Source organism: Macrobrachium nipponense, chromosome 6 (genome assembly GCF_015104395.2).
Source record: "Macrobrachium nipponense isolate FS-2020 chromosome 6, ASM1510439v2, whole genome shotgun sequence".
In the NCBI taxonomy this organism is placed as follows: domain Eukaryota; kingdom Metazoa; phylum Arthropoda; class Malacostraca; order Decapoda; family Palaemonidae; genus Macrobrachium; species Macrobrachium nipponense.
The window spans coordinates 69,129,750-69,143,614 of record NC_061108.1 but is presented as its reverse complement, the minus strand read 5'-3'; the positions used below and the strand labels follow the sequence as shown (position 1 = coordinate 69,143,614).

Sequence of the window (13,865 nt, the reverse complement as noted above, 5' to 3'; positions counted from 1 at the left end):
TATACTACGTTGGTTTCTGGCATAAGATGTTCAGAAATGACAATTCTGTTGCATATACTTTCATCTTACGTTTGCTTGTTTCGTATTTCAGGCAAAGTCACTGCATATCTAAGTCGAAGAGATTTCGTCGACCATATCACTCACACAGCTCCCGTCGATGGCGTGGTAGTGGTCGACGATGAGTACCTGCGAGGAAGACGCATCTTCGCGCGAGTGGCGGTCAGTTACCGCTACGGGAGGCCGGAAGATGAGGTGATGGGACTGAGCTTCTTCAAGGAATTCCAGCTGGTCAATACCCCCGTTTCTTTCCAAGAATCTGAGTCTGACCTGAGCGACATCCAACAGAGACTGCTCAAGAACTTTGGAGCCAATGCCCATCCGTTCAGCATCAATTTACCTCATCACGCTCCTTGCTCAGTCTTCCTTGACAGTGGAAATGACGACACAGTAAGTTTTCTGAAGTTTAATTTCGAAATAACTGTCTATTATATAAGCATCTTATCATCTCGTTCAAGACAGTTTTATGTAAGGCATAAAGCTCATCGGGTCAATTACAGGAAAATTCTCATTTTTGTAATGGACTATAGTTACTGATTAACATAGCATGGAGACTCATGCAGCTATTACAAATATGTAAATGTGTGTACATATATATAATATATATATATATATATATATATATATATATATATAATATATATATATATATATATATATATATATATATATATATATATATATATATATATATATATATATATATAAAGGTTTTTTTGCCACGAAGGAAAAAAATGAAAAAAAAAAGCGAGATAGCCGAGTACTTTCGGTCCTATTCGGACCCTTTACTGAGGCAAACTGATTTTACGAAGAACACCATAGTCAAAAGAAGGCTTAATATACAAACTGACACTACAAGATTAGCCATAAGGGCGATTTTCACTCTACAGAGAGGAGGAGTCGCCATAGGCTAGCCACACCTTGAAGGATACCCGCAGTAAACAAGTGATTCTTCCAGAAAACAGTACATTTTGAAAACAACACGGCAGCATATACAATTTAATATCATGAATTTTTACACAAATTTTCCCAACAAAAATTATTATTAATGAAAAGACGAAAGAAAATCTAATATAGATATATCGGAGCACTGAGAAAGAGGGAGAGAGAAATCGAACCAGAGACTGAGAGAGAGAGAGAGAAGAGAAGAGAGAGAGATAGAGAGAGAGAGAGAGAGAGAGAGAGAGAGAGAGAGAAATAATAACTATATACATGTGGGACTAATTTATTAGTTGTTCATTTATTTTGAGGTCCTTCATAAACATCTTACAAATATATGGGTCCAAATGGTACATTCCCAGACTAAGATTTAGGTTGTTTTTATTAGTGATTTGTATAATTGCCGATTCCAGTAAATTTCTTGAAACATAATCATTAGATCTAGCAATTACCGAGGTATCACCCCAATTAATACAATGAGATTTTTCACTCAGATGGATAAACAATGCATTTGAAGTCTGGGCTGTTCTAACTGAATACATATGCTGTTTAATCAGAACACATAAATTTTTACTAGACTGACCAACGTAAAACGATGGGCAATCCTTACAAGGAATTTTGTAAATGATGTTGTTATTTGTTACGGGACTATTCTTAATTAGCATATCTTTAATGGTATCCCATAAACATAGTCCTTAAATTATCATTTCAATATTAAGGTGAAGGTAGTTGAACTATTCCATTTGTTGAATTTTACACAAAACATTGGAATTTCACAAACTGCTGACTAGCTCTACGCTTATGACTGGTGTCTGATGAATACTTTAGATGGAGAGGAAGATATTTTTAAATCTACACTTGAAGTCTTTGATAGTTGTCTAATGAATAAGTCTAATGAATAAGCAAACTTATCTTTGATGGATGAGAGATTCAGTTAGGCTTACTCTTTTTGTTTTGTTTTTTATCGGTGGCCAGTGAATACCACGGATAGGGAGGGAAACGGTTTCAATGATGCATGCATTTTTTTTCTTCAAAACCTAAAGAATACATTTTATTGGGAGATACTTTATTAACATCGGCCTAATCCGACTTCTCACTACGAACTCCATCTCGTGAAAGTATCACTAATGATAACGGTTATTTCAAAATTCCCCGCACCGACAACAGACGACTTTTTTTAAAATGCATGTTTATAAAATATTTTCTGTTCAAAGAAACTTTATCTTTCATTCCACAAAATATGTGCATACACTCATGTTACACCCTGTAGTCGTCAAAGAGCAACCCTTGATTAAAGCAGTAGGTTTTTCTTGAAAAGAAAAAAAAACATATGAAATAGACTTAAACGAGAACGTCACCTTTCATATTTCTTATCCTTTCACCTACTTATAGTATGTTTATGGTAGTAGGTCTAGTAGGTATACATGTGAAACTAATTTGAATTAATTTCTATATAGAAGAAATGAATAGCTACAAAAAGATCAACCTAAGAAAGCTTTAAGGAAAGTTAGCCTTTCTTAATGTATTCGTCAGTTTTGATTCCCACAGCTTTCCAAGGTGTCCAAATGAAACCGGATGATATGCAAGGAATTCGATAAAAAAATAAGGCTGAATTAAATTCGTTTGATTTTTTTATGATTGCTTTTTGACTTTGAAGAGCTAGGTCTGAGTTAATTATGTTAAGCAATTATGAAAGGATAAGAAGAAAGGCGAACATGGCTAATAAAACAAGAATAACGGGAATAGTCAAATAAAGCAGGTTAATATATATGTGTATATAGTATATATATATAGATATATATATATATATATATATATATATATATATATATATATATATGATATATATATATATATATATATATATATATATATATATATATATATATATATGTATATATATATATATATATATATATATATATATATATATATATAGTCGATTTAAATATTCATTAATATTACGTATCCGAGAGAGTATACTGCTGAAAATAGACCTAGGCAAATCATTTGGGAAAATCAGAAGTCCAATTTAGGCCCACTAAATGTGTCATGCAAATTATTTTATTGATCAAAGGACAAAATTAGTTTAACTAAACATTGTTTTCAAAGAATGTTAACGACTTGATGTATTATTTATCGGCTGTAGGAGACGAAATGACAACACCCCAGTGCAGTACGATACGTTGAGTTAAGACTCGAGCGGCAGCAAAGCCAACTTCAAAATCTTCAGTATGCTGTCACGAAGCTAGAGTTGAGAATAAAATTAGAAATCGTGGACCCATCGGTATATATTTTCCTTACTTTGCAAAATAATTATCTTTAATACATTGAATAAGTCTACTCAGTTCTAATGTAATTTATTTCAAGTATAGCACCTTTGAAAGGAAATGTTATTTATTGTTAAGTAAATAATCTGGCACCTGCATATGGCAATATTTCCATAACGAACAATGAATTAAGAAACTACGCCAATTCTTCGTTGGCCGTCTGTACATACATATATGTGTATATATATATATATATATATATATATATATATAATATATATATATGTAACGTTACAGTGCAGTTGCATGCGCAGAAGAATTTTTACAGAGAACATTTGTAGGTCGGGAAATCTAGGTAAGAGGGAGGAGTTCATCTAAATGCAAACAACTTCTGTCTTCTTTTCACTCTCAGTTAAAACTAAAATGTTCACGGCTTCTGCCTGAGGTAGGAGTAGAATTACTTAACAGTTATTCTAGTGCGCCTTCTGCGAGCGCCAATATTTCTCGGACCTAGCTGAGCTTTCGTACTTTTCAGCCTCTTTCCTCTCAGTCCCGAACCTTTCGCGGATGTCTGCAGAGACGGTTTCTAATCCTTTAGAATCCAGACTATTTTGCTTGCAACTCTCAGATAAGGAGTAGGAATTCGATCTTTATCATTCAAATTATTTCTCGTGAATCTCTCAGTTTTATGAACAGAGGATGGAATTTTGACTACGCTGCTTTAGGACTCTCCAAGGGTTTGACACAACAATATCACAGTGTAACACACTAACAATTTATTTACAAAACTTAAACCTGAATGGTAATGATCACTTCAATAGTAAAAACTGCCCAAGAATTGGACACATACACATACTGAGTAGTGTGTTTGCAAATAAGCAAAAAGATGAAATAAAAACAAACAAATGATGATAAAAACGAACAAATAAGTAAATTATGCTATAAAAAATCAGTGATGTAAATTATTGAAATGAGGAAATTACCAAACTTTGGTATGAACTAACTTCAGTTCAATCATTTGCAATGCGCTTGCTGCACTCATGCAATAACGTTAGTAATGCTGCATCCCTCGATTTCTGCATCTGCACTCTCTGCAGTTAAACATTAGGCATATATATATTATATATATATATATATTATATATATATATATATATATATATATATATATATATTATATATATATATACAGTGGTACCTCGAGATACGAAATTAATCCGTTCCGAGGCGGCCTTCGTATCATGAGTTTTTCGTATCTTGGAACACATTTTACATGTAAAATGGTTAATCCGTTCCAAGCCCTCCAAAAACACCCCAGTAAATTATATTTCCAGGCCTAAAACACATGCTCTAGGGTTACAACGCCGATCCGACGGAAGAAATATGACTCCAAAAAGGCAAAATACTGTACATACTTGAGTAATATTCAACTGTATGTAATGTTCAACCCCATTTTATTAGGACTTTAGCATATATCCCTTAGCAATAAGCCTAGCCTATGTTAGCGGTTGCTACTGTAGCCTAGTCTATGATTCTGACATCTAAACCTAAGAGCTAAAAGCTTAGAATATGCCAATAAAATGTATAAATAATCAGTATGTACTCATTTCAAATAATTATTAATTAATCATTAACTATAATACACAAACAAACAAAAAACAAACCTTCCAATCGATTGTTTACATTCAGCTCTTACCCGTCTTACGAGTATCAAACGAACGCCAAGCAATCATTTTTCCTAGCACATAGTAAGCCATAAATTGTCATTAGTATCTCTCTTCAACTAATGAAACTACTAAACAGTATAATAACCATTCATTTCTATTCTTTATTCTATCTTTACCTAATGGAGATATCGAGTTACTGACAGCTATAATGAAACATACGTATACGTAACGTAATAATAAAACAGAAGAAGAATTCTAAAAAATACGTATTTGTTGGCAGTCTGATTTATTTTATATTTTATGATATCTAATTCACAATTTTTTTATTAAATGTATTGCAAATAGTTATTAAGTAACCATTAACTATAATAAACAAACAAAAAAAAGCTTCCAAACGTCTGTTTACATCCAGCACTTACGAGTATCGAACGATCGACAAGCAATCACTTTACACAGTAAGCCATAAATTTTCATTATCTCTCTTCAACTACTGAAACTACCAAACAGTATAATAACCATTCATTTCTATTCTTTATTCTATCTTTACCTAATGTTTTTTTTTTTTATTAAATGTATTGCATGAATAAGTTTTTCAATTTACAGCATCCTTTTACCAATAGAATACTTAAAGCACAAGGGGTAGATGCTGACCAATAGGAGAGCAGGACCTTATGGGGTGACTAGCATCAGGAATCAATGGGAGAGCGGGAGGATGGTGGCGAGTTTACTCAGTTGGCGGCGCGGGAGTTTTAACATTTTTCTCGGTGGTCCGGGCAAATCTCGGGACTTTACAGCAACAACCTTTCGTATCTTGAAAACTTTTCGTATGTAGAGCAGTAAAATTTTTCGCACTGGCTTTCGTATCTCAAGTTTTTCGTAAGTAGAGCCTTTCGTATCTCGAGGTACTACTGTATATATATTGTATATATACATATATATATATATATATATATATATATATATATATATATATTATATATATATATATATTTATATTGCTACTTTCAAAATGCATATATCTCCTCTGTGACTGTATAAAATGTTATGTAGAATTATTGTGCAACATCTTTTCAGATTCCTAGATAGTTTACAGATAGGATGTTTAAAATGTGTGTTCAGATTTCGCATAACATATTGTAAAAGAATATATATATATATATATATATATATATATATATATATATATATATATATATATATATATATATATACATGGAACGTAGAAAGAGAGAGATTTTCTTTGTCCGTTCGAAACTACGATTTTTTCCCTATTATGTCAGCACTGTGAGATTAGAGGAACTGTGAGATCTCCGTTTGCTTTCCTAATCTGTCAACACGTTTGATAAGCGAGCTCGAATCTTCAATGAGTTTTGGGAATCTGTCATCATGTGTGATAAGGGACTTCTCCTTCGTCTCGATCGGGTATGAACATTATTGTATACTGGTCTTGTACGCGTATGTCTTTGCCGAGTGCCACCTGCAGGTTACACATTTTGTAAGTAAAGTTGCGTAAGATTTCGAAGCTTCTAGAAGCATTATTGTGCCAAAAACGTTTTGTCATCTCCCCTGTCCAGTTTCCGCAAGGGAGAAGAATTTCATTAGATCTTAGATTCTCGAGGCGTTAACATCTCTCTCTCTCTCTCTCTCTCTCTCTCTCTCTCCCTCAACATCCTTGAGATTATATTAACGTAACGTAAATTGGTCACTCGTAACTTGAGAATTTCATATTTGATATTTCTTAAAGTTTATTTAGTGTTAAATAGTGTTTTTTATGGAATCTGAACAAACATTGTTGTTGTAACGGTGCCTGGTTTTTGTGAAAGTGTAAAACAAGACTGCAGCAAAGAAAGAAGTTGGTATACCAAAAAGGTGAAGTGTGTCATATTTTTATTAGTTGCAACTAATATCTAATGGTTATGATGGTTAGGTAAGAAACTAATAAATAATAACAGATAGGAACAATGGTTAACTAATAACTAATAACGGATAGGAACAATGGTTAATTAATAACTAATAACAGATGGTTATGATGGTTTGGTAAGAAACTAATAACTGAACGGAACAGTGGTTTGGTAAAAACTGATGGTTACAATGTTTTGAGTGAAAAGATTTACACTTTTACACATCGCAAATTTTTGTGTTTTGTGTTTGTTTCATTTTGTGCATTTTTTCATTTTCTTGTTGAAGTGTGCCTTTTTATTTTGATACTGTCCACATTTTTCTGTATTTACATTCACAATTTAATTGACTTAGTTATTTTCATTGCTTAATCATTGCACATTTAATTAAATTTAACACTTGTGAATTAATTTGCATTTACTTAGAATTCTTTTCAAGTTTTATTATTGTTTAGCACTTGTGAATTAATTTCAAATCTTCAATTATTGCCTAATGCTTTTGAATTTTGATTGAATTAATTTTCTTGAATTTTGTGATAAATTAATTTTCATTTAATTTTACTTAATTTAATTCAAGAATTAATTAAAATTTACTTTGTTTTCAAGTAACAGTAATTTTCCCTGATATTGTGAGTTTCACTTATAAATTTTGAGTTTCATAATAAATTTTTGTATTTAAAATCTTTATTATAAGTATTTCATTTCTAAACAGTATATTTGCATTTGATTATATTGATGTTAAGGTAGAAACATAGAGTGGTAATTGATCTGCTTTCCTTCAATTTATTTGAAGTGACTTAGAACCAGGGAAGTACTTAGACTTCTGAAATCAGGGAAATACTTAGACTTTTAAAGTTGTTGAAGGAGTGATGCCCTTTGATTAATTTAATTACTTACAAGATTACCTCACATCTGTTTTGATGAACTTAGTCTGATTTTCTGCAATACTGGTAAGTTGTTAAGGGATCACTGTTGCCTTTAGAGTATTCAGTCGTTTAATACCTGTGATGAGGGTTCAGGTGTCTGGCTTTTGTGAGGTAACAGTCGATGATTGGTAACCAGATACTTGGCACTTCGTAACAATATATACATACATATATATATATATATATAATATATATATATATATATATATATATATATATATATATATACAGTGGAACCTCAACTTACAAGCTTAATTCGTTCCGTGGTCGAGCTCGTAACTTAATATGCTCGCTCATTAAATCAATTTTCCCCATAAGAAATAATGGAAACAGCCGTAATCCGTTCCAACCCTCAAAATGGCACCTCATATTTTTCATTTTTCTTGTTTTTTCATAAGGAAAAAAGGTTTTTACATAACAAATATTATATAATAACAAAATAGAAAGAAAATATGAAGATATAATAAGGTTTTATACAATTTACTTACCTTGGAGATGAGACGACTTGAGCTAACGGAGACAGTGGAGGTTGTGGGTAGAGGAGACAGGCGGAGGTGGACGGATGACTGTTTTGCTATCGCTACATTCGTACGTAAATGTACACTACGTTGTAACTAAACTTAAATGCTACTTAACAATTGCTTTACATATCTTAAACTTAAATGCTACTTAACATTTTTTTTTTTTTTCTTTTAGCTTAATTCTCATCACTCTCTTCACTTTCACTAATTCTTGGCCTTTTTGCCACACTTTGCTCACTTTGAGCTGAAGGCCTTTTCTCAAGAAACATGTCTAAGGAAGTCTGTTTCATTCTCCCTTTGAGAATGTTTCTGAAACGACGTAGGCACGTGTTGTTGAAAAGCTCTGTCGCACGACTCGTTGCAATTTTTTCAGGATGGTTCTTTTCAACAAAACGTGCCACCCTCTCCCACATTACCAAAATATCCTTGAGTTCTTTTGTACTGATTATCTCCGGCTCTGTCTCCTCTCCCTCCTAAGTAGCTTCAGTTAATGCTTCTGTGTGCCGTTGCTCTTGTAACTCCTTTAACTCGTCAGTCGTAAGTTCCTCGGAGTGCTCCTCAACGAGTTCCTCGATGTCTCTTTCATCCACCTCCAGACCTGTAGTCTTGCCAATGGACACGATCTCTTCCTCCACTGGCTCCTCTTCTTCCTCAATCTCAAACCCTTCAAAATCTCTTTCAGCCACATTTTCAGGCCACAGCTTCTTCCAAGCAGAGGTCAAGGTCCTTTTCGTAACCCACTGCCAGGCAATATCGATGATTTTGAGGCCTATTGCTATGTTAAAATGGTCCTTCCAAAACTCTCGAAGGGTGAGGTTTGTGTTCTCCGTCACCTCAAAGCAACGGCGAAACAGGTGCTTGGTGTAGAGTTTCTTGAAATTTTATATTACCTGTTGGTCCATTGGCTGGAGGATAGAGGTGGTGTTTGGAGGAAGGTAGAGAACCTTCACAAAATTATACTCGTCGAGTATTTCTTCCTCAATCTGTGGTGGATGTGCAGGAGCATTGTCGAGGACGAGAAGGGCTCGCAGGGGCAGGTTGTTGTCCTTCAAATATTTCTTCACCGAAGGACCAAACACAAGGTTTACCCAGCCGATAAAGAACTGCCTGGTGACCCACGACTTAGGGTTTACCCTCCACATAACATGGAGTTTCTCCTTTATTATCTTGTGTGCTTTAAAGGCTCTGGGGTTCTCCGAATGGTATATGAGTAGCAGCTTTATTTTGCAGTCGCCACTCGCATTTGCACACAGGGCGAGGGTCAACCTATCCTTCATAGGTTTGTGTCCTGGCATCTTCTTCTCCTCTTTGGTGATGTATGTTCTCCTCGGCATCTTCTTCCAGAAGAGCCCTGTCTTGTCGCAGTTGAAGATTTGCTGGGGAATGTATCCTTCTGCCTCGACGAATTCTGCGAAAGTTTTCACGAACTCATCTGCTGCCTTTACATCAGCACTTGCTGCCTCACCATGCCTAACAACGGAGTGAATCCCTGTCCTTTTCTTAAAATTATCAAACCAGCCCCGACTGGCTTTAAAGGATTCCTCCTCCGTTGAAGTGCCTGGGGTTTGCTGTTGTAAATCTGAAAAAATACTGTGCGCCTTCTCGCAGATTATTCCCTCGGTGACGCTATCTCCGGCAAGTTGTTTTTCCGTCAGCCACACCAACAGCAGATTCTCCATCGTCTCATGCACATCTGTACGGCGCTTTGAAATAATCTTAACACCTTTGGCTGGCTTAATTTTCTTTAGGGCCTCCTTCTGCTTTAAGATGGTGCAGATCGTTGACGTTGTACGGTTGTAGTGCTTGGCCAATTCCTTTACTCACATGCCTTGCTCATGCTTCTCGACGATTTCAAGCTTTATTTCGAGGGACATCATCTTCCTCTTCTCGGTACTCGCACTACCACTTGCTTTCTTTGGTGCCATGGTTACAACAAAGTTAGAAGTTGCGATTTCACAGAATATCACAAACAAATGCAAAAAAACTGTGCGCGCAACGAATCTCAGTGTTTACTCTACCACGTGTAGACAGCGATAGAGAGAGAAAGGCTCAGAGATGGGATGCTGTGACTCATACCCTCAGAGCTGCGTGCGCCTCGAAAATATACACTTAGAGCTGCTGCGCGTGCCTCGAACTCGTACGTTAAAATTCTGCTCGCATGCTGAAGCAAAAAATCGTCCGAGCAACTGATCGTATCTCGGAAAACTCGTACGTTGGTTCGCTGGTAGGTTGAGGTTCCACTGTATATATATATATATATATATATTATATATATATATATATATATATATATATATATATATATATATATATATACACACTCTGTTTTGAAGCTAAGGACTATACTTCAGTGGACTTACTTCCGCACTTATGAAGTAGTGAATAACAGAAGGAGTTTCATTATATATAGTAGGAGGTATGTCATTATTTGATGCCTGGGGATGCTGGTGAGCCTTCGTGGGTTCTGTTAATTGCCTTAATCCACTTCATCACTGCCTTAAGGAAGATGTTGTCTATCTGGTCAGAGTCCCAGGCTCAATTGGAAAAGTTGATCATATTATTTTGTTGTTTTATTGGTGAAGATTCCACAATTGGACATTTTGTTTCGACTGTTGCTTTTGTATAATATTCGGGATAAGTTCCAATCCAAGGTATGGTTAGTGTTATTTATATACTAGTACATTCTGCTGAGCACACCCTATGCATGTCAACACCTAATAAAAACAAACCAGGACAAATGTCGTTTACAAACACTACATATATACAAAGGCTTCTACATCACATCACTCATTGAGATCTTTATAGACAGGAGTGAATAGAAGTAACTGTCCTGTTAAGTAGGAGGAATAGTATATTAGTATAAAAATTGAGGTAGATGAAGAAAGGAACTGAAGAGCAGCAGAAAAGAAAATTTCTGAAGACTTACTAGAGATTCTGATTACCATTTTTAATTTTTGCTGATTTTTTATTCTTAATATATAATATAATAGAATAGGGCGGGACACTTTAGTTACTAGCTTTGTCTCGTGTTCCTGGTTTTTTGGTTTATTTTTTGTTTGAATATGGTCATTCAATCATTCTTTTAGCAATACACAGTAGTAAAGCATCCTTCATTCTTATATGATTTTATCATATTTAAATTTTTATTATTGTTAATATTACCTCTCATTTCCTCACAGTTCCATATATGTTGGAGATTATATGAAAAGAATAGTGACAACAATTATATTCTTTTTTAGACATGACAATAATTTTTTCGTTATGCCTATTTCCAATGTCTTTTTCTGTGTGATTTCTGTACCTATATGTGATGAAGTTTCCTTTTGACACTTTCAGAGTCAGCCTTTGGGTGTTACCTACGAATTACGACTTTATGTAGCCGAGAAGAAGGAAGAACGTCCTCATAAGCGGAATTCAGTCAGTTTTGCAGTGAGGCGAGTACAGTTTGCTCCTCTGGAGGTCACCTCTCGTCGCCCACATACCCTAGTCAGCCGAGGTTTCACCCTCTCATCCGGCAGGTTGAACTTGGAGCTCAGCTTGAGCCGAGAAATTTATCAGCATGGGCAGTCCATCGAGGCTCAGGTGTGCGTCAATAATGGCTCGAAGAAGACCGTGAAGAACATAAATGTTGAGGTGATTCAACATGTGGAAGTTACAATGATCAGCAGGCAGTTCAATCGGGTTGTGGCTTCTCTTGAGTCAAAGGAAGGTTGTCCGATCACCCCAGGAGACAGCTTTACCAAAACATTCATCATCACCCCTTTGGTTTCTTCTAACAAAAAACGTTTTGGAATTGCCTTTGAAGGTCATATAAAGGATCAGGACGTTAATTTGGCATCTTCTACTTTAGTGCCCATGGGCAAGAGCTCTAACGATGCCTTGGGTATCATCGTTTCATATTCTGTCAAGGTAAAGCTCAGTTGTGGTGCCATCGGTGGGGAACTTTGTGCTGACCTTCCTTTCAAACTCATGCACCCCAATCCTGCCGCTCAGAAGTTCCCAGTGCGAAGGGCTCGGTCCATCGATAAAATTGAGTTTGAAGAGTTCGCCCGTTTGCGACGAAGTTACTCTTTGGCAGATGACTAAAATATAGGACAATATGGGTTCTTCCTGTATTAGGCCTCACATTGTCAGTAACACTGATGTGAAATTGAAGCTGACTTAGTTATACCAAGTATTAGCTCTCACTCATACATATGGCCGTAAAACAATGATTTTTCATAGTTTCTTATTCATTGTCATGTGTCACCTTAACTTATGCTAATTCCATACAACTTTATGCTCATCTATGATATATTTTCAAACAGAGTTTGCTAAGTAGTATAGCTCATTCATGACATATTTTCAAACAGAGTCTGCAAAGTAGTATAGTTCTTTTATGACATATTTTCAAACAGTGTTTGCAAAGTAGTATATTTTAAAGATATTTTTCCATTTGTAAGAATTTTTACCTTCTCTTTTACCTATGTACAAGTATCAATAAAATTATATTCTTTTTCGATGAGATTCAGATAACCTAAAGTTTATTTCTGTTCTGTAAAACGTTGCAAAAGAGCCAGTCTCAGTAACTCAGTATAATCAAATATATAAATAGCATAGTTTTTCAGAAAGGAAAAGGTGATGATTATTATTATTATATTACATAATTATTCAGAAGATCAACCCTATTTATAAGGAATAAGCTCACAGGGGCCATTGACTTGAAATTCAAGCTTCCAAAGAATATGGTGTTCATTAGGAAGAAGTAAGAGAAGTTAAAGTGAAGTACAGAAAGAAGAGATCCCACTTATTAAAAATAAATTATAGATTAATAAATGTATTAAAATGCAAGGAGAATATCATTAGGGTAGTAATGCACTGCATCATCTCTTGAACTTTTGACGTTCCAATTGCATGGCATTCTCTGTGAGGCAATTCCACAGTCCAACATTGAGAGATGTGGCAGCTCGTCAGTAGGTACTGTGGAACTGCAGCACCTCCTATAGATTTCATATATATGCATAAATTATAAATATATACTTGAATATGAGAAATTAAGTATAGATTATCAATAATCCTTTAAAAATTATTACCATTCTCTTGTTTTTGTGAATAAAAAGAAGCAAATGAATTGAAACAATATGTGGAACTGCTGGTGCTCAGAAATTCTAATTTTGCCAAAGAAGGTATATATAGTCAGGAAGCCAAAGTCGGAAAATATGCAACACCCTGCTGATTGCATGTTAGAATAGTCCAACAAGTCTAAATAGATTGTCCAGATAAAGATAAATATGAATCCACTTGTTGGACATTATAGATATGGATAGTATGGCCGCCATGACAGTTTTCAAAATGGCCGCCAATTTCTAAACTTTTTGTCATATTTCAGCTTCTAATTGCAATAAACTCACAATGTTGGAGTCAATTCCTATGTTTTCCATCGTGTATAAGTTGATTGTGGTATTAAGATAAACCTAGGTGTATTATACATTCTCCAAAAAAAGTTATTTTTCAAAAATATTTGACAAAATTTGTAGGGGTTCCTAATTCACATTGCTAAGAATTAGAACCCTTAATATACAAAATGCAAAGCATAGATTTTTAAACCT

At 34.8% G+C, this 13,865-nt stretch overlaps 1 protein-coding gene across 1 annotated transcript in view; it reads left to right on the top strand.

The window, feature by feature from the left end:
* The window catches only part of LOC135216822 (arrestin homolog), a 20,580-nt gene extending 7,806 nt beyond the window's left edge, over window positions 1-12,774 (top strand). Inside the window, exons 2-3 of the mRNA XM_064252323.1 lie at window positions 92-447; window positions 11,614-12,774. Coding sequence (XP_064108393.1) covers window positions 92-447; window positions 11,614-12,363 — 1,106 coding nt within the window. The 3' untranslated portion in view covers window positions 12,364-12,774. The remainder of the gene's footprint in view (window positions 1-91; window positions 448-11,613) is intronic.
* The last annotated feature ends 1,091 nt before the right edge of the window (window positions 12,775-13,865 follow it).